We start from the raw sequence: 20,726 nt of genomic DNA on the forward strand, positions 1-20,726 counted from the left end.
ACCAAAAAAAAAAAGAAAAGAAAAAAGAAAAAAAATTAGCTGGGCATGGTGGCATATACCTGTAGCCCCAGCTACGCAGGAAGCTGAGGCAGGAGGATTACTTGAGCCCGAGAGTTTGAGACTGCAGTGAGCTGTGATCACATCACTGCACTCCAGCCATCCTGGGTGACACAGCAAGACCCTGTCTCTAAAAACAAAAACAAAAGCAAATATGCCCCTCTCCCAGTCATCTTTGTCTCAGGAAATGAAATCCATCCTTCTTCCTAGGTGCCTTGGCCAGAAACCTGCCCTTCAATCCCTGCTCTCTTCCACATCCAGAACCCGCTCCATCCACAGGTCCTGTTGATTCTCCCTCCAAAATCCACTTCTAACTTGTCCCTTCTCTCCACACCACTGCCTGGCGGCCTTGTCCAGGCCACCTTTATCTTTTGCCTGGACGAATGCAGTTGCTTCCTGATTGCATGCTGGGTTTCTACTCTTAACCTCTCTTAACCAGAGGGGAGCTTTAAAAAATATACCACTTTAGTGAGCCGAGATCATGCCAGCCTGGGAGACAGAGCAAGACTTCATCTCAAAAATTTATATATATATTGCTTTAGACCCTTCCACAACCACCCACTCCTCTAAGGCCAGTGCCAGAATTCCTTTGAGGTCTGCCAAATGCCCAGGGTTACTGACCTCTCTGGTGGCCACTTGTGTCTCCCTTCCTTTCTAGTAACACCACCCTTCTCTCTGGGTTCATCCAGAGTGCCAGGTTCCCATCCCTCGGGTCCTTTGCCCATGCTGTCCCTTCTTCCAGAATGTTCCCAGCTGCCCTCCCAATGCTTTAGCTGGCCTGTTTCATTTCCCCTTTGGCCTTAGCTTAACCATCGATTCCCAGGAAGTCCCTTCTTTTTTGTCATTGCTCCCTGTTTATTCTCTCCATTGCATGCTCCACAGATTACAAATCTCTGCTTCTATCTGTGTAGTTCTCTTGCTTCATCCTCTCTCCACCCTCCTTCTCATGCACATTCCCTGAGGGCAGGAAAGGTAACTAACTTCTTCATGTCTGAATCCAGAGACAGGTACAGTGCCTGACACCTAGCAAGTGCACCACACAATTGGGCAGTGAATAAGAAAGAGCAGGTGCCCAGGCAGAGAGGGAAGTGGAGCCAGCCCTTGGGCACCTGTTGGGTGATTAAAACAGCTACCTTTGACATTCTTTCCTCCCAAGATCCTGTGATTCTATGACCTTGCCTAGCCCACTACACACAGGATCTTAGAACGGGGGCAGAGGGGTGCAAGAGCAAGGTAATGCCCTTCTGGAAGTTTGTCAGATCCTTTCCATGTACCTCGAAGCTGCCTATCCTGCCCATTCTGCAGAACAAAAGGGCAGGTAGGTAGAGCCCAGAAAGATGGAGATTCTAAAACGGCTCTGTCCAACAGAGCAGCCACTGGCCACTGCAGCTGTTGTAAATGCAGCTGTTTAAATTACTTAGAATTAAATAAAACATTAGCGTTCAGCTCACACCAGGCACTTTTCAAGTGCTTAGTAGCCAATGTGGCTAGTGGCTATTGCATTGGACAGCACATTTCCATCATCCCAGAAAGTTCTATTGGACAGAGCTGCTCTAAACAGGTCAAATTCCATTAACATTCTCCCCACCTCAACCTCAAGGAACCAGGCTGGGTGGAGTGAGGGGTAAACAAAACTCCATGGGTCCAGTTGTGACCAAGGCTGACCAGGGGGGCACACTTGTTGCAGACCCAGGTCTCCTCTCACCTCTTTCCACACCCTGACCAGCCTGATGGGAGCAGGAACAACTTGACAAGGGCCCCTCGGCATGTAAGCCTCAAACAGTACTCATGTGGCCCCAGGATGTGGGTCCCGAGCCTCCTCCCCGGGCTCCTGGGGACCCGTTGCTTTGGGACCCCACTAACAGGAGTCCAGCTCTCAGCAGAGTACGGCCGGGCGCCCCCTGCTCTGGCAGCCCTGGTGAGAAGGGGCTCCCCTGCACCCCGTCTCACCCATCCTCCCGGGGGCTGGGACGGGGAGGGCTGGGGAACTTCCTCTGGGGGGCGCGTGGTGACAGAGCCCTCGGTGGGCCCCGCAAAGGCACCGAGCCTCCGCCCGCCCGTCCCGCCCGCTCCGAGAGGGGGCGCCCAGCCCGGACCGGCGCCCCCGCCCCGTCCGCTAGCACTCACGGAGACACAGGAACCACCATCTTGGGCGGTGGACGCTCTGGCCGCGGTCTCCTTGGGCTCCACGGAGCGACAGCAGCCACTAGCGGCAACGGGGGCGAAGAGGCGCCAGCAGCCGGCGCCGGCCGGGGTCGCGGGCAGGGCGGGCGGCGTCCCCGGGCTCACCTGGCCGCGCCCACCTGCCGCGCCTCCCGCCCAGCTCGCTCAGCCCGGCCCCGGCCCCACCCCTCGGCCCCTGCCGCCGCACGCGCCGCAGCAGGAGCCACTGAGGCTAGACCGCAAGCAGCGCGGTGCCGGGGTTCATTCGGTCCGCGCATGTATCCGGGGTTCCTCGAGGGGCTCACAGCCGTAAGAGACAGACAGGTAGAGCGCCGTGGAGGCTGCAAAGTGCTCTGAGAGTTTAGAAGCAAGTGCTTTGGGATCACCAAGGAGCGGGCGATCAGCTGAAGGTCTGCAGGGAGGGTCAATTAGGGTTCGCAGCATTCTGGGTAGGTGAACTATTACTAGGGGAAGGGCACTCCAGGCCGTGGGATGGCAGAGCAAAGATCTCCTCTGGAAGTTGACAGGTCGCTGCAGGTTCATGAAGAATTGGGGTGGGTGGGGGCAGTGCCTGATGCTGGATGGCTCTAGGGGAATGCTGGGGATTTGGACCTTCCCACCTGATGGGGAGCCTCCTTCGGAGGAGTTGGAACTGGGAAGCTCATTGTTTTAGCCTAGTGAGTTATTTGCAGTGGGGTTGACAGAGTGGGGAAGAGGGAGGGAGGTTGGAGTGACCTTTTTCTAGAACTCTGATACACAGCCGACCCTCATCCCTGTCTGCGTTACCCTGAGAGGTGAATTGAGGAGGTTCCCTGCAGGAGGAATGTGCTGTTGTGGCACCCCAACCCTCCCAGACGTGGAGATGTGGAGTCCAGAGGCCTGGGATGGAGCTCCAGTTATATTTAACTCTGAGGCCTTGGACAGGACACTTAGCTATGAGCCTGTTTCTCATCTGTAAAGCGGGAATTACAACCCGGGGAGGAGGCTAGGACAGGACAGAAATGGGTCTGAAGACCAAATGCGGTGCTGGGTGTGGAGGCCATTCAGAGAGGGGGCTGGACTGCTGCTGTGGGTCAAGGGAATGTCAAGAGAATGACCCAGTCTCCCTTCCAGACAGCACCAAGTCACCCAGAAATGCCTTCCAGTCCCCTCACAATTGGGTACACTGCTCTTCTGCAAAAGGCCTAGGGTGCATGTTGATTTGAGGTCTCAGCCCTACCAGTGGCTGCTGGGAACTCCTCCGCCCCAGCATCCTCCATGCAGCACTGCTCTGTGCCATCCACCGTCTGCCTCTGACATTCACTGTGAACCCCAGCCCCAGGGCTGCTGGGATGGTGCGCGAGTCACATGCACACACACGTGTGGCCGCCTGACTCCTGGCTACACTCAAATGAAGGGAGCCACAGCCCCCACAGCTGCCCCCGAATGGCACCACACAGCCCTCAGGTCAAGAATTCTGCACCCCAAAAGGGTCAGGTTGGGGGTAGGTCTTCTTGGATAGCATTTTGCTGCAGAACAGCCACCTAAGTGTCTTGGAGCAGCCATGGCTCATTAGCCAACTGCCTCAAGAGGGTGGGGTGTGGTCAGAGGTATGAGCAAGCCAGACCGAGTACAGGAGAAGAGGCTGCCCCCAAAGGTCCAACCGAGGCTGGGGCAGGGCACAGAGCAGAAATCTTATGAAATAACATCACCCTGGCTGCCACCAAGGGACAAGATCTGGGAAAGCCACATCCTGCTATTTTGCCATAATGGGAAAAGACAGACAGACAGACACACACACGAGCACAGAGACACACAACCTGAGGCCCATATCACCCATGGATAGTGGCAGGTATAGACATCAAGGCACATACATACATACTTCCCCCCACAGTTAGACCATGTATTCCATCTACACATGAGATGCATATACATATGGAGGTGGTACTGATGCCAAGATACACAGATACCCATGCTGGCCGGGAGGCAAAGGCAGGCACACTGGCCACACAAGAGCATGCATGCATACACAGATGGGCACAAGCAACAGACATACCTGTGTATACATATACCCAGAGAGACAGATGCACATGAATGTGCAGACCCCTACAAATGCAGATATACACCAAGGACAGCAATGGGCACACAGCAGCACACACCTTCACAAAGATAGATGCATGTACACAAAGAGCCATATGCAGATGCAGAGACCGGTGTGCACACACACTCCCCTTACAAAATTAAATGCATTGGACTTAAAAGAGCATATCTCCAAACAGAGTCTCTCTCCCACTCCTTCTCCCACCCCCCTACCCCTAAGTCATGGGGCAGACGATAGGGTCCTCCCAGAGGCACATGCCTGCACACAGCACATCTCAAATAATCACACTGCCATTTCTATCATGGATAAAACCCAAACTCTGCGAAGAATATGGGAGTCCAGGGAGAGAGAGCCAAAGTGGGGAGTGAGAGGTTGAGCCAAGACATACTGCATGCCCACTCCCACCGTGGCCAGGGGCTTCCTCCCCACATTCTCCAGAGTCCCTGAGCCACTTCTGGGTCATCTAGCACTCAGGATGTGCAGACTCCCCTAAGCTGGAGGAAGACTCCAAAGCCCAGTCACAACAGAAACTCTGCCCCCAGTCCCACTGCCTCCAGCCCTTTGCCCCCAATGAAAGGGTTCCCCCAAACAGCCTTTGATGGGTGATGGCTGTCTCCCTCAAAAAAGGCCAGGCAACCCTCTGTGTGGAGAGGTGAGCTGGCAGACCATGGATAAAGACGGGGAGGGGGGCACTGGTGTGGACCCCAGTGCAGTGGCCGGATCTCAGGGAGGAGGCACCCTGATTTCCATCTCCCTCTGTCTGCTTCTCTCTCTTTCTCTGCTGCAGTAACAGCTCCCTCTTCACTCCCCTCGGACGTCTCCTGCTCCCCTGGCCCCTCAGAGGCGGTTAAAGGTGAGGTCTGATACACAGAACCTTTGACACGAGCTCCTGAACAGGCATCTGCCCAGATGTCCAGCACCCCTGTTTCCTGCAGGGTGGACCTCCAGCTCCCCACCATTCCTGCCCCTCCTTTCACCTTTGTTCTCGGCCAGAGTGGGGGCTTCCCTGCCCAGCCCTGAACCTGGGAAAAGGGTTGAGAGTAACTGGCTACTGGTGTCTCTGACAGACAACTTTTGGGGGCCAACTATAGCCGGAAAGGATTGGGCTGGGGAGAGGGGAGAGGACCACCCTCACCTAAGCCCTCTCCCCACTTCCCAGCCCAGGTGTCCTCAGCACTCACCCAAGAGCATTCTCTGCCTTTGGAGACACCGCAGAGCGCAGAACGAGGAGCAAATGAAACCCAGCCAGAGTGACAGAGGGAAGGGGGGGATGTGAGGGACAGGAGGGGAGGGCGCGAGGGAGGGACTCCTGGTTCTGCCTGGAAAGCAGCGTCGTTCCAGGGCCCTGTCTCTCTTTGCCAGGAAGGAGCTGCCCATTCTCTGGTTTCCCCCATCCCAACCGCAGGTAGAAAGAACAGGGCATGCTTATCCCCCAGGGGAGAAGTATGGGGGCAAATGTGCAGACCAAGAACTGGGGGAGGGTATCAGGGAGCATCCCTCAGCCCCCACTCCCGGAGGATTCCCTTGCCTGGGGCCTCTTACACTGAAGCAAAGGGTTGGAAGGGCTGACTTTGTCCACAGGGACCTCCAGGGAAGGAGGAGCTGCTGGCCCTGCTCTGCCTGCTGGATGGCTCTTGCCGTCCTCTTGCCTCAGGACTTGCTGCAGGAGCCCGTTCTTCTGCCCAGCCTCACTCATCCTCTCCTCACCATCCCCTTATGTTTAACTGCTGTTGCTGAAGAGGAAACTGAGCATCAGAGAGGTGTTGCCACTTTATCAAAGAGCATTGGCCATGTGGGGGTTGGGGAATGGGGATCCAGGTGTCTTGCCACTGTTAGTCTACCACCTGGACCCCTGGATCTGTTACCTGGGCAATGCCAGGAAGGAGAGGAGGGAGTTCATCTGATCCACTGGAACTTCTTTTTTTTTGAAACAGAATTTCGCTCTGTCATCCAGGCTGGAGTGCAGTGGCAAGATCTAGGCTCACTGTAACCTCTGCCTCCCAGGTTCAAGCGATTCTCCTGCCTCAACCTCCAGAGTAGCTGGGATTACAGGTGCCTGCCACCACGCCCAGCTAACTTTTGTATTTTTAGTAGAGAGGTTTCATCATGTTGGCTAGGGTGATCTCGAACTCCTGACCTCAAATGATCCACCTGCCTTGGCCTCCCAAAGTGTTAGGATTACAGGTGTGAGCCACAGCACCCGGCCTGATCCACTAGAACTCCTGACACCCCTCCCCTGCCCACCCCAAATCCCCCAGCCCGGTCCTTCTCCCCTCCATTCACTCCTTCCTCTCCCTCTTCTTCCTAAAAGCTGGCTCTTTACTGACCTGAGCACCTGGTGGCTGGGAGGGGGTGGAGTGGGGGAAGGAGGCAGCCAGCCCACAGCTGGATCCAGTCCTGCATTCCAAACCCAGGTTCCAATGCTAGCCCCCCACCCCCTCAGCATCCTGTCTCCACCAGACAATAACCTGTAATCTCTGGAGCAGCCAACACTCGAACCACAAAGAAGATTTGGGAGGGGTTGGCTGCAGCAGCTCCTGAAAACAGGTTTGTTAGGAAGGGGCTCTGCAGGGAGGAGTTGTTTGTGTGGGGAGAGGAAGGAAACTCAAACCCAGAGCTAATTAACCCACCCAGAGACAGACAGAATCTTTGTCTTCTTCCAGGGCAGGGATCTGAGCTAAGCCCCCTAATTCTCTACCCAGACAGCCTTGCTTTTCCTGGTGGTCCTGGGGGAGGGGGATACCAATGGTCAGGATCACACCTGGGGGAGGGGGATATGATGACATTCAGGAAGAGTGTGGGGCACTTCTGTCACCTGCCACCAAGCGAGAATAGCAGCAGGAGGCAGAGGCAGGTCAGACTGCAAGAAGAACTTCTCAGTGGCCTTGGGGGAGCACCGTTTCTTTGCAGCATGCACCCAAAGGCCTCAGTATGTGTGTGGGAGGCCGTGACTGGGGAGGAAACGGCAACCCAGGGAGATACTGAAGGATGGGGGACAGGCTGGAGGGCTTCCGGGGCCTCCTGATGGGACTGAAATTAATCCATCTGCAGGGAGTGGGGGTGAGAAGCTCATCAAGCCAGTGACTCAGGCATGACTTGAGCTCAAGGTCTTTGATCTCTGGGGCCCAGGATGCAGCCAGAGGCTTCTGCAGTCAAAGACTTGGAGAGGGGATGGAGGGACCGATTCGAACAGGAGCTAGGGGAGGTCTGAGGGCGCAGAATAGGGGAGCCTAGCTTTGGCCTGCCACTCTGACCACTACCCCTCTCCCGCTGGAAGGCACAGGGACATGTGTTATAGCTGCAGCCATCTTGGCCCTGAAATCCATTATAGTCTGACTCGATCTCTGCTTTCCTGCCCCCCATACTGTCTACCGTGCAGTCCCTGACTAAGGTTCTTCTGGTCATTTCAGCAAGCCAGAGCTTAAGTCATTTCAGAAATGCCCTCCTGTCCCCTCCTGTGTCATGTTGCAATGGATGCCATGGGGCAGGCCCACTCTGAATTGGATGACTGGGTTCTTTCTACCAAGAGACAAGGGAGGGGCTGGTTGGCTTTAAGAAGCTACTCTCTCCGTCCCTAGCCAGATGGCTGGCATCTTCCCATTCTTCAGTTGAGCACACCAAGGGACAGGGCACAGGAGTGGCCATAGGTCCCGAGCATTTGTGGAATCATCTGCTGGGACAGCCTGCCCTCTGGGTCATACTCCTCCCCGCTCTCAAACATGGCTCAGTTGCTCCTAATATATTCTGTTCTCCTCAGGAGGGCGTCAGATAAGAGTGTGAGATAGAATTTAGAGTCAGAAACCTGGGGCTGGGTGCAGTAGCTCACGCCTGTAATCCCAGCACTTTGGGAGGCTGAGGTGGGAGGATTGCTTGGGGCCAAGAGTTTGAGACCAGCCTGGGCAACATAGCGAGACCTTGTGATATGGTTTGGCTGTGTCCCCATCCAAATCTCATCTTGAATTGTAGCTCCCATAATTCCTTCGTGTTGTGGGAGGGATCCAGTGGGAGATGATTGAATAATGGGGGCAGTTTCCCCCATACCGTTCTCGTGGTACTGAGTAAGTCTCATGAGATCTGATGGGTTAATTAGGGGAAACCCCTTTCACTTGGCTGTCATTCTTCTCTTGTCTGCCACCATGTGATACGTGCCTTTCACCCTCCATCATGACTGTGAGGCCTCCCCAGCCATATGGAACTGTGAGACCATTAAAACCCTTTCTTTTGTAAATGGTCCAGTCGCTGGTATGTCTTTATCAGCAGCGTGAAAATGGACTAATACACCCTGTCTCTACAAAAATTTTTAAAAATAACAAAAAATTTAGCCAGGCATGGTGGTGCATGCCTGTAGTCCCAGCTACTTAGAAGGCCGAGGGAGGACTGCTTGAGCCCAGGAGGTGGAGGATGCAGTGAGCTACGATTGTGCCAGGCACTCCAGCCTGAGCAACAGAACAAGATGTCTCAATAAACAAAACAAAACAAAATAGAGTCTGAAACCTAAGACCCAAACCCAACTGTGTGGCCTTGGGTGTTACTTAATCTCCCTGAACCCCACTCTCCCAGTTTATAAAGTGAGACTGAATGTCATCATCTGTGCCTAGGGTGGCTGGGTGAGGAGGGAATGCCATGCTGCAGGTGCAAGTGCTTTGTTCAGCTCCTAAGCAGATCCTCTGTGTGGGGCTGGGGTTAGGTCGTTGCTTCTTGCCCAGCTGTCCCCCGATGCCCTGTGCTGGCTCAACATCTGTATCAGAGGTTAGTGCGAGGGGACAGCAAACCTCTGTCTCTTTGCAGATGTCAGATAATCACTTAAAGTTATTTAGGGGTGTGTGTGTGTCTGTGTGTGATGGTCCTTAGGGTCATGGAGTTCAGCCTTCTTCTGGGGAAGGTCCCTGTACCACACCACCATTGGGAGGAGAGGCAAGGGGGGTGAAAGAAGGCTCAAGATGCATTCCTGAAGAATGAAAGAGGCCAGGCACAGTGGCTCAGGCCTGTAATCCCAGCACTTTGGGAGGCCGAGGCAGGCGGATCACCTGAGGTTGGGAGTTTGAGACCAGCCTGGCTAATATAGTGAAACTCCGTCTCTACTAAAAACACAATATTAGCCGGGTATGGTGGCAGGTGCCTGTAATCCCAGCTACTAGAGAGGCTGAGGCAGGAGAATTGCTTGAACCTGGGAAGTGGAGGTTGCAATGAGCTGGGATCCCACCACTGCACTCCAGCCTGGGCGACAGAGTGAGACTCAGTCTCAAAAAAAAAAAGAAGAATGAAAGGGTCTCTTGGGTAGGAGACAGATGGGGGGTGGGCAGGGTAAGTCAGGGCAGTGCTTGGAGGAGGGAGATGAAGTGTGGGTTCCTGCTGCTTCCTCCTCCTGTGCCCCTCCAAGGTATTCAGGGCTCACTCAGAGCTGGGAGTGAGAATTCCAGGAGCCAGATGCTGCTGAAGAAGGAGGCCTCTGACTGAGACCTTGGCGAGGAGGCTCAGAGAGGGGAGAACCACCCCCAGGCTCCCTCCCACAGATGGCCTCGGGGGATGTGAGCAGGAGAGGGTCCCTGCCTTACTGCCTGTGACTGCCTGTCACTGTGGAAGCCTCCAGCCCTGCAGGCCCCTAATCAAAGTGACAGCTCCCACGGAAAAGTGCCCCTCCTGGCTGCCACAGGCCTGAGACCTCGTGTCTCAATCTGGCATGGCGCCCCGGACACTGAGTGCCTAGGACCAAGGCAGCACATTCAACACTGCCCACACTTAGCCTCGGCCTCCCTGGAATGGCTGTGGCTCTCTGCATTTTCCCCAGGGAGCCTCCGCCCGGGAGCTCCACCCTAAGGACTCTGCTCTGTGGAGAGGGGCACACCGGCCTAGTCCCCACCTGGGCAGAGCTGGAAGAGGCATCCAGGGCAGCTGAGGGTCCCAACATGCTTCCCCTCACCCTGCCCCCTACCTCAGGGGCAGTTGCTGGCATCTTTTTTTTATTCTTTTTTGTGATGGAGTCTCTATCACCCAGGCTAGAGTGCAGTGGCATGATCTCAGCTCACTGCAATGTCTGCCTCCCAGGTTCAAGTGATTCTCTTGCTTCAGCCTCCCGAGTAGCTGGGACTACAGGTACCCCACAACCACGCCTGGCTAATTTTTGTATTTTTAGTAGAGATGGGGTTTCACCATGTTGGCCATGGGCTTGCAGCCCTCAGTGCCTTTGCTCCAGCTGCTTCCCTGCCTGGGATCCTCTCTTTGTCTCCAGTAGCCACCATCAATGTCACTTCCTGTGTCAATTTACCTCTCCCTCCTCTGACTTCTTTTTTTTTTTTTTTTTTGAGACAGGGTCTCCCTCTGTTGCCCAGGCTGGAGTGCAATGGTGCGATCTCAGCTCACTGCAACCTCCACCTCCTGGGCTCAAGCAATTCTTGTGCCTCAGCCTCCTGAATAGCGGGGACTACAAGTACCCACCATCACAGCAGGCTAATATTTTGTTTTTTTTAGTAGATGAGGTTTTGCCATGTTGCCCAGGTTGGTCTTGAACACCTGAACTCAGGCAATCTGCCCACTTTGGGCTCCCAAAGTGTTGGGATTACAGGCATGAGCCACTGCACCTGGACCCTCCTCTGACTTATTGAGGCACCCTGAATCCACCTCTAGGAAGCCTGTTATTATTTTGGAACAAACTCATCTGCATGTGTAGTTATTTAGATAGCTTTTCCCTGACAGGAAGATATGATGTCTTTTAAAAATGTGAATCTCCCAAAAGCAGATTACACCTAGTAGGTGGTCAATATATATTTGGTGAATTAATGAGTTACTTTTTTTTCTTTTCTTTTTTTTTTTTTTTTGAGACAGGGTCTTGCTCTGTTGCCCAGGCTGGAGTACAGTGCCACAATCTCGGCTCACTGCAACCTCCACCTCTTGGGTTCAAGTGATTCGTCTGCCTCAGCCTCCCAAGTAGCTGGGACTACAGGTGTGTGCCACCATACCCGGCTAATTTTTGTATTTTTAGTAGAAATGTTGGCCAGGCTGGTCTCAAACTCCTGGCCTTAAGTAATCCACTTGCCTCAGCCCCTCAAAGTGCTAGGATTAGAGGGATGAGCCACCATGACCAGCCAATGAGTGACTTTCGAATCCAGACAGACACATACGCTCTAGAAACACCCATCAGTCAGATACTCTCTTGCTCAGAGTCATGCCTTTGGTGTCCAGCCTGAAATGCTTGGGTGGGGAGAAGCTGGTCCCAGTCACCAGAGCATCCTGGCTTTGCTTATGCCGTGACCTCTGCCTGTAATACCCCTACTCCCGTCATCCATGTTCGGAGGCTCAGCCTCCTCTTCCTTCACGAGACTTTCCTGGTGTCCCCAGGGACTGCAGTTTTGCCTTTGTGCCCTGAGGGTGTGTCCCATGTGGCAACCACAACCCTCATCTCTTTTCACCTCTGTCTCCACCCAAAAGACCCACTCAATCTTGGGGAGGGTGGTAAGCAGAGAGATTGGATCTTACTTGTCTCCGGCCTACAGGAGTGTGTGTGTGTGGAGCGAGAGACACAGTAGGTGCCCCATGAATATCACCAAAAGAGAAGACAGCCCTCAAGAGGGTGTCTGAGGTCAGAGTGTAGCCTCCAGCAAACCTGCCAACCTGGGCTGCAAGGTAGGTTTCTGTTGGCCTCCCCCAGGAGCCAGGGGTAAGTTCCCACCTTTCCCACCTCCCTACACTGGGCCTGGATGTGAATCTGTTTGCTCTGCCAACAGCAGCCTGGCCGGTTCTTACTTTCCCTATGGCCCCTGTGCACCTGTCAGCTAGAATCACCCTCATGGAGGCATTCACCCATTTCCCCCAGAAATCTGCCTTGCAGCCAGCTGCCCCTTCCAAGCTCATAGCCAAACCTCTGCAAAGTCACCCCAGCTAGGGAGAAGCAGAAATCCTGGCAGGGAATCCAAAGGAAGAGGGGCCTCCCCCTTGTCCCTGGGTTGGAGTGCTGTGTACCTTGCTGACCTTGGCCTTCAGAGACCACAGACCTGAGCTGGAGCCTGGGACCCCCACCCCGCAGATGAGGCCCTTGTCTGAAAGCCTGTGGCTACCAGGAGGCTCCAGGCTAGAGAAGGGCTGCTTAGGAGTCCTGATCCCAAAAGATCCCACAGGGAGAATCCCCAGAAACAAAGACCCAAGAGGCGGCCTAAGGACCCACAGACTCCGAGAGGTCCGACAGAAGGGCTGTCCAGATGCAGAATAAAACTTACTGGCATTGGGGGGCTTCAGACCCTAAGACCTCACTGAGGGCACCGCAGACACAAAGACCCCCATGGAGGGAGGCCACAGACGCAGAGCCCCTCAGAGGGGCCCAGATAGAGATCCTCCCCAAACCAAATTTGTGGGAGCAGCGCTCCTCCACACTGACCTGGCCCTGAGGGGCTCTTCCCCAAGCTGAGCTGCCGAAGCCGCCTCTGGTGGGCCCGCCCCCCACAGTGCACCTGGGCCTGGGCCGCCGAGTTCAGCTGGATGTTGCAGACATCACAGAGCGTGTACGATGGCCGCTTTCTTTCTCGCTTGGGCTTAGGTGGTTCTGGGGGCCGAGGGGGGCACTCAGCAGCTCCAGATACAGGCGGCTCCTTCTCAGCCGGTGGGGGTGGGCTCAGTGGCCGCTTCATACCTGAGTGGATGGAGAGGGAGATGAATGAACGCCAAATGGTTGTGAATACTTAGAGGGAGCAGGAGGGGCTCAAGACCGGGAGACGCAGAGCTCTGTGTCCTCTGTATCCCTCTATAGTGCCCCAGCCCGAGGATGGTGGAAGGTTGCATAAGGGAGTCTATTTCAAGCAAAGCAGCATTAAAACTTGGGACTCTTGGAGGTGGCTCACGCCTGTAATCCCAGCACTTTGGGAGGCTGAGGTGGGTGAATCACCTGAGGTCAAGAGTTCCAGACCAGCCTGACCAACATGGTGAAACCCGTCTCTACTAAAAGTACATAATTAGCTGGGCGTGTTGGCACATGCCTGTAGTCCCAGCTACTCAGGAGACTTATGCAGGAGAATCATTTGAACCCCGGAGGTGGAGGTTGCAGTGAGCCAAGATCGGGCGTCATTGCACTCCAGCCTGCACAACAAGAGCGAAACTCCGGTTCAGAAACAAACAACAACAACAACAAAAACTTGGGACTTTTTGGAAGGGTGTCCAACATGTCTACACACGGGGAGGCCAAGACACCTGGGGATTCAGAACATGGCTGCAGAACATAACTCAGAGAGGGGGACTGGGGTCTTGAAGGAAAGGTGGGCACTGAGGGAGAGGCAGCGGCAAGGCCAGCTGAGTCACATTTGAGGAAGCGAGAGTCCTGTTCTCAGCTCCACAGCAAGCGCTGGCAATCCTGTGACAGCCAGGCACGTGGTGCTTACTGGAGACACAGCAACCACCAGCCAAAAACACAACCTTCCTTTGCCCTGCACCCAGCAGGGTGACATTCACAAATGGTGACAGTGTGTGAAGCCATCCCAACCCCTGCTCCACGTGGCTCCAGATGCCCCCTGCTGTCTTGGCTACTGAGGCCAAGGCAACAGTTGGTGGTTTCGGTAGAGACCTGAGCTCTGCTGCCTCGGTCTGCTAAACACAGCCCCCCCCGGCCCCCGCCCGCCTTCGCCCTGCCCCCAACGTGCGCGCAGACACACACACACACACACACACACGCACACACACGCGCACACACTTTTTCTCTCTCTCTCTCCTGGACCCTCAAGTCCAGGTCCCCATCTCCCATAGACAGTCTTTCCTTTCCAAGTCACTTCTCTGAAACTTGCCCTGCCTAACTTGTCCGCCTCTAACGATTTCTATTCTGGGGCTGCTCCGTGAATTTTGCCTTCTCTCGGAAATCTTCGCACACGCTTCCTGCCTCTGCTTCAGATGGGGGCTTCCTTTTTTTTTTTATTTTTTATTTTTTATTTTTTTGAGACAGAGTCTCGCTCTGTCGCCCAGGCTGGAGTGCAGTGGCCGGATCTCAGCTCACTGCAAGCTCTGTCTCCCGGGTGCCATTCTCCTGCCTCAGCTTCCCGAGTAGCTGGGACTACAGGCACCCGCCACCTCGCCCGGGTAGTTTTTTGTATTTTTTAGTAGAGACGGGGTTTCACCGTGTTAGCCTGGATGGTCTCTATCTCCTGACCTCGTGATCCGCCTGTCTCGGCCTCCCAAAGTGCTGGGATTACAGGCTTGAGCCACCGCGCCCGGCCGGGGCTTCCTTTTTTTTTCTTTTTTTTCTTTTTTTTGAGACAGAATCTCACACTGTCACCCAGGCTGGAGTACTGTGGCGCGATCTCGGCTCACTACAACCTCCGCCTCCCGGGTGTAAGTGATTCTCCTACCTCAGCCTCCTGAGTAGCTGAGACTACAGGCACGCGCCACCACACCTGGCTAATTTTTGAATTTTTAGTGGAGACGGGGTTTCACAATGTTGGCCAGGATGGTCTCAATCTCTTGACTTCGTGGTGCGCCCACCTCGGCCTCCCAAAGTGCTGGGATTACAGGTGTGAGCCACCGGTGCCTGGCCAATCAGCTGTTATTAATACATAGTGTGTCCGTCTCTTACAGCTTGTGAGTGAAGTCTGTCACCCTGTGTGTCTGTCATGAAGTACCTGGGTCACTACAAATGTCTCTGTTACCCCATTGTTTGTTAGGGTGAATCTGTGTCACTTACACTGTGTGCATGTCACAGTGTAGCTGTGCCATGGTGTGGGTGTCGTTGTGCCCAGACCATGAAATGAGACTGTCACTGAACATCTGAGACTATGTGATACGGGTTGAGATGTGTCCCCCAAAATTCAATATGTTGACATCCTAATCTCCAGTACTTCAGAATACGACCGTATTTGGAAATAGGGTCGTTGCAGATGCTATTAAGATGAGGCCAGACTGGTATAGGGTGGGCCCCTAAACCAATGTACATGACTGGTGTCCTTATAAAAAGGTGAAATTGATGAGGTGCAGTGGCTCATGCCTGTAATCCCAGCACTTTGGGAGGCCGAGGCGGGTGGATCACAAGGTCAGGAGTTCAAGACCAGCCTGGCCAACATGGTGAAACCCTGTCTCCACTAAAAATACAAAAAAATTAGCCAGGCACGGTGGTGGGCGCCTGTAAACCCAGGTACTCGGGAGGCTGAGGCAAGAGAATTGCTTGAACCTGGGAGGTGGAGGTTGCAGTGAGCCGAGATCGTGCCACTGCACTCCAGCCTGGGTGACAGAGCGAGACTCTGCCTCAGAAAAAAAAAAAGGCAGGGTCTTGCTCTGTCGCCCAGGCTGAAGTGGAGCGGTGTGATCATAGCTCACTGTTACCTCAAACACTTGGGCTCAATAGATCCTCCAGCCTCGGGCTCCTAAAGTGCTGGGATCACAGGTATGATCCACCACACCCAGCCTTGCTGACACATATTGATCTTGGACTTTGAGGATCCAGAACTGAGACAATAAACTTCTATTGTTTAAGTGCCACCCAGCCTGTGGCACTTTGTTATGGGAGCCCTAGCAAATTAACGTGCCATAGATCTGACCCTGGTGTGGTCATAAATGCTTGGTGATTTGAGGTTCCAAACCCTGCCGCTACGTGTTGTGGCTGGGCAGCAGTCCCAGAGATAGCCTCCAGGTGGCGCAGCAAACATCCAGTGGGAAGGTAGGTGAAGACTCAGTACCCTCTGGGCAGGACAGACCCCAGCCCCTACACTCCAGAATCAATGCAGCTGTCTCCTGGAGCCACACCACGGGTCCAGGGTACAGCTCTTCCCACAGAGGGCACACTGGAGGTCACTGCCATTGTGAGAGGGCCCCCATTGCTGCATGGAGCCCCCCACTAATATTTTGCACCTTCTCACCTCTAGATGGAGGTCATCACAGTGACTCCCCTGCCTCTCCATGTCCTCCCCAACCCTCCCAGCAGGAGGAGGCAGGAAGGAGGTCTTAGGTGCAAGTGTTGGTCGGGGGAGAGGTCCCATTCCCTGGGTGGAGGCTTCAGAGGAATGAGATTTTCCTGGCCATGCCAAGGAGAGCTCCCTGCCCCGCCAGCATGGGGACAAGGGTATTTTGAAATCTCCGTGCAATTTATGACAGGCGGGCTGGGGACATGGCCCAAGAGGGCAAATATCTGCCACGCAGCTGATTAAACCTCTGTGATATATAGCCTCTGGGCTCACGGGGCCGCCTGGATTCCAGGCTAATTGTGTTCCCCCCAGCCAGGCTCCTGGGCCTGCCGCAGCCTGCCCCGCCTGACCCAGCCTTCCCAGCTGTCCCCTTAGGAGCCACCCTGCCCCAGCTAAGCTAGGGGAGCCCGGTCATAAAGTGTGGAGAGGTGGGCAGTGATGGGAGCACACAGGTCTGCCTAACCCTGCCCTGAGCATCGACAGCTCAACATCCCCAACCCTGGCCCCTACTCAGAGCCAGCATGACCCACCCTAGCAGGACCTACACTTGGACAGGGCCTAGTCCACATGCTGCCTTAAGCAGATGGGGAAACTGAGTCCCAGAGCAGGGCAGTGGACTTGCTTCAAAGCAAATGGAAAGATGATGCAAGAGCTGATTATAGAGGCTTCCCTGTCTTTTTCTTCACCTCCCAGCTGCTTACGTCACCTCTTCTTTATGAAGTAACAACCCCATTTATTGAGGGCTTACTGTGGGCCAGGTGCTTGACAAAAAGGGTCTTTTTTCTTTTTGCGAGGGGATGGGGTTTGACTGTGTTGCCCAGGCTCCAGGCTGGCCTCAAACTCATAGGGCTCAAGTGAACCTCCTGCCCCAGCCTCCCAAGTAGCTGGGATTACTGGTATGTACCACCATGCCCAGGCAGGATCTCTCTTAAACTTCACATTTCCATGAGATGAGCACTATTATTAACCTGTTATCCCAGCGCATAGATTAGAGAACAGGCTTTGGGAGGTTCTGTAGCTGGACCTAGACCTATACTTGTCTGACTCAAAGCCCAAGTCCCTACCCACTGCCCCATCCCACCTCTCCTTAAAGCCTGCCAAGCCCTGACCTGAACTGATGGTTAGGGAGGGGGCCACAGATTGAGAGAAGGGCTTTGGGGAGGGACAGGGCTGTGCAGCCCCTATCAGGCCCAGTGCCTGGCAGAGAGGGGCTACACCCTGGGTAGAAAGAGTCAAAGAGGTGGGGAGGAAGGACAAGGGGAAAGCAGAGAAAAAGAGCGTGTATGTACCCATCTGTCTGTCTGTCTCTCTGGGATTTCTATAGGAAGCTGGCTAAATCTCCCTCTGTTCCCTGTCTTCCCTGAGAGATGGGCTGAGGCTGCTGCAGAGAGGGCAGGGGTTGGGCCCTGGGAGGGAGCCACCCATTTGGAGGCAGGCTCACACCACCTGCACTGGAGAGCTGTGTAGCCCAGGTTCTGTCTGTCTGTCTGCCTGTCTGCCTGTGTGTCTGTCAATGTGGAGCTGAGGGGTGGGGTGGGGGGAGCACTCAGGCAGGGCTCTGGGGTCCCATCTCCACCACTTCTGGCTGAGTGACAAGTGCATATGAGGTCCCTGGGTTTCCATGGGGTCCTTGGCCACCATGAGGTGATGAGATTCCCTGGCTGTCCATCCAGAGAGGGCTCAATGAAGGGGACTGTGGAGGCCAGAAAACAGGCAGCAGACGGTTGTTTCTGCTGCAGCCTGGGAAAGGAGTCCTCCAGAAAAGCCTGCTTCTCCTATAGAGGTATTCGGAGAGGAAGTTTCGAGGCCTGTCCCCAGCCTTTGGCAGAGCATGACAGGCTCCCTCCTCAAACCCTTAACAAGCCCAGTTACCCTCTGGCATTTTCCTCCATGTCAGCCAACAGCCACCTTCCCACCTCCCCAGCCTACTTCCCAGACCAGGCCAGGCTGGCTGGCCAGCCAAACTTGGGCCAGACCCTGCCTCGCTGGGCTTTGGTTTCCTGTCTTTAAAGAGAGGGGGCCAGGCACGGTGGCTCATGCCTGTAATCCCAGCACTTTGGGAGGCCAAAGTGGGTGGATCACCTGAGGTTGGGAGTTCCAGACCAGCCTCGCCAACATGGTGAAACCCCATCTCTACTAAAGATACAAAAATTAGCCGGCGTGGTCACGAGCACCTGTAATCCCAACTACTTGGGAGGCTGAGGCGAGAGAATTGCTTGAACCCGGGAGGCGGCGGTTGCAGTGAGCTGAGATCGCGCCACTGCACTCCCGCCCCAGCGACAGAGTGAGACTCTGTCTCAAAAAAAAAACAAATAAATAAGTGAAAAATAATAGGCTGGATGCAGTGGCTCATGCCTGTAATCCCAGCACTTTGGGAGGCCGAGGCAGGTGGATCACCTGAGGTCAGGAGTTTGAGACCAGCCTGGCAAACACAGCAAAACCCCATCTCTCCTAAAGCTACAAAAATTAGCTGGGTGTGGTGGCAGGTGCTTGTGATCCCAGCTACTCGGAAGGCTGAGGCAAAAAAATCACTTGAACCCAGGAGGCGGAGGTTGCAGTCAGCCGAGATTGCGCCACCGCACTCCAGCCTGTGCGACAGAGCGAGACTCCATATCAAAAAAAATAAAAAATAAAATAAAATAAGTAAGAGAGGGGATTGGGCACCTAGGTCCTTTGCAGGCTGAATTGCAGTGGCCACACAGAGCAGCTGCTGCTTAGGTGGAAGGCAGTGGAGGTCAAGGTATATGATTCTGCCTTAGCCTGGGAGAAAGGCAGGGTGGGTGCGCCTGGTGGCAAACGCCTGTTACCCCTGGGACACAACAGAAAGAACGCCTACGTGAATCCTCAGAACAATCCTGCGAGGTTTGACACATGAGGCAACTGAGGCTCAGCATCACAAAGAGAGGCAAGTAGGTAGGGAAAGGTCTCCTCCATTCTATGAGGCAAGGGCAGGGGGTGAGGACCCTGGCAGCCCCCATCTCATTCATGGGGTCACAGGCAGGAGTGTGGGATCCTGGCCCTCCCCACCAGCCCAGCTGCAGAGAGAAGCACCTGGAGGAAGAGAAACCTCATCTGTTCCTGTCCTAGCAGACTGCAAGCCCTCCTGGGCCTGGGTAGCCACTGAGTGTCCCTGAGGGGCCATCACTGAGCATTTTGGCTTCTCCACCCTGCCACCTCCCCACTGCCCTCTCCCAGCGCTGAAAGAGAGGAAGGGGAAACAGCCCTCTTTAGTGGTGTGGCCACCACAGAGTGGCACCCATCCCACCTATTCCATGGGGCCAGGGAGCTGGGGTCACCCAGGGCCACACCCTGAGATCCCCTCAGAGGATCCAGAGGAGTCGAGTGACCTGTGCCAGCCCCCAGCACATACAACCCTGCTTTGCCAGAACAGGAGGCCCGGGGGCTAGGCAATAGCTGGTCTAGGTGCCAGGTGAGGAGTTCCGCTGGACACACCCAAGGCAGCCATGTCTGTCTTCCCATCTGAAGTGGTGACAGAGGAAGCCTGTCACCTTCCCCTGGGGACTTCTGGGTGCTGGGGATTTCAGGAGTGAGCTGCTGAAAGCCAACACTCCAGCTCCAAAGAAGGGAGAGAGGGCACAGGAGGTGAAGGAGCAGGATGGTCCAGAGGTGAGGTCACTGTCCCCCACTGCCTCCCCTCCCTGGTCTGCTCTGTCCTCACCCCCAGTTGTCTGCATCCTCCAGAGGGCCTCAGTCCTCCTGACACCCCCAAAGACAGGGGCTGGCTCTGCTGGCCACTGAGACTCCCCCAAAGACCCCTCCCCTCAGGAAGGAAGTCCTTCTTGCTGTCTAACCTGCATCTCTCCTTGCAGGGTCCACAGTGGCAACACAGAGCAACTGCCTCTAAGGTGGGGTGGTTGTCTCCGTACCCCCTGTCCTTGCCTCTGCTGCCAGGCAAATCCCAGGAAATCTGACCTGTTGCCCTGATCACACTCAGCAGGCAGAGGAGACCCACCTGCCACATGCCGCCTCCTAGGAGCACCGGGGCTCAGGATCCTGGCACAGCCGGGGTTTATCTCCTGCCTGCTCTCCCTGCCCAATCCCATAGGACCCAGAAGGGGAGCTCCCTCAAACCCCACTCCCTGCCTCCCACTAGTCACCACGTCCAAGTCAGGGCAGGGGCCTGAGTCCTGGAAGCCAGAAGGAGGAGGGTTGAGAGTTGGGAGCTCCTGGGACTGTTCTTGAGTTGTGGGTGGGGGCAGAGTGCTCTGGCCAGGGGCTCCCCCTATACCCCTTGCTGAATATGAGACCTTCTGCACGTTGGGGGCAGGAAGGGGCGGGACAGGAAGGCCTCCAATGACTGTGAATGAGATGGAGGGTGGGGGAACAGGAACTCTTTGCACCCAGCAAAAGATCATTGTTGCTCTTCCCTCCCCCGCCCCTTCCCTTCTATTCCATCTCAGTATTGATAGGGGTGGATCAACTTTTGGATTCTCTAAACTTCTTAAGGAAAGTCGGTGGGTTATTTGGTCGAGCCCCCTGTCTCCGGAGAATGGTCCCTCCTTAGGGTGGGTGGAAGTAGAGGGGAAGTCTCACCCTCTCTC

At 55.0% G+C, this 20,726-nt stretch overlaps 1 protein-coding gene across 30 annotated transcripts in view; it reads right to left on the reverse strand.

Moving 5' to 3' along the window:
• Positions 1–20,726, reverse strand: part of LOC101866167 (uncharacterized protein C17orf113) — a 67,718-nt gene that overhangs the window by 23,742 nt on the left and 23,250 nt on the right. For 21 of the 30 annotated variants that reach the window (XM_074019606.1, XM_074019603.1, XM_074019598.1 and 18 more), the window contains exon 2: positions 12,669–12,920. Coding sequence is in view for 17 of the 30 variants with exons in the window: in XM_074019598.1 (XP_073875699.1) it covers positions 12,669–12,918 (250 nt within the window). In the remaining 13 variants the exon portion in view is untranslated. Of the gene's footprint in view, positions 1–2,184; positions 2,230–5,481; positions 5,556–12,668; positions 12,921–20,726 lie in introns of those variants that run through there. The other 9 variants (XR_012425834.1, XR_012425829.1, XR_012425832.1 and 6 more) reach the window with 2 other exon arrangements.

The sequence above is a fragment of the Macaca fascicularis genome, chromosome 16, assembly GCF_037993035.2.
Source record: "Macaca fascicularis isolate 582-1 chromosome 16, T2T-MFA8v1.1".
NCBI lineage: Eukaryota > Metazoa > Chordata > Mammalia > Primates > Cercopithecidae > Macaca > Macaca fascicularis.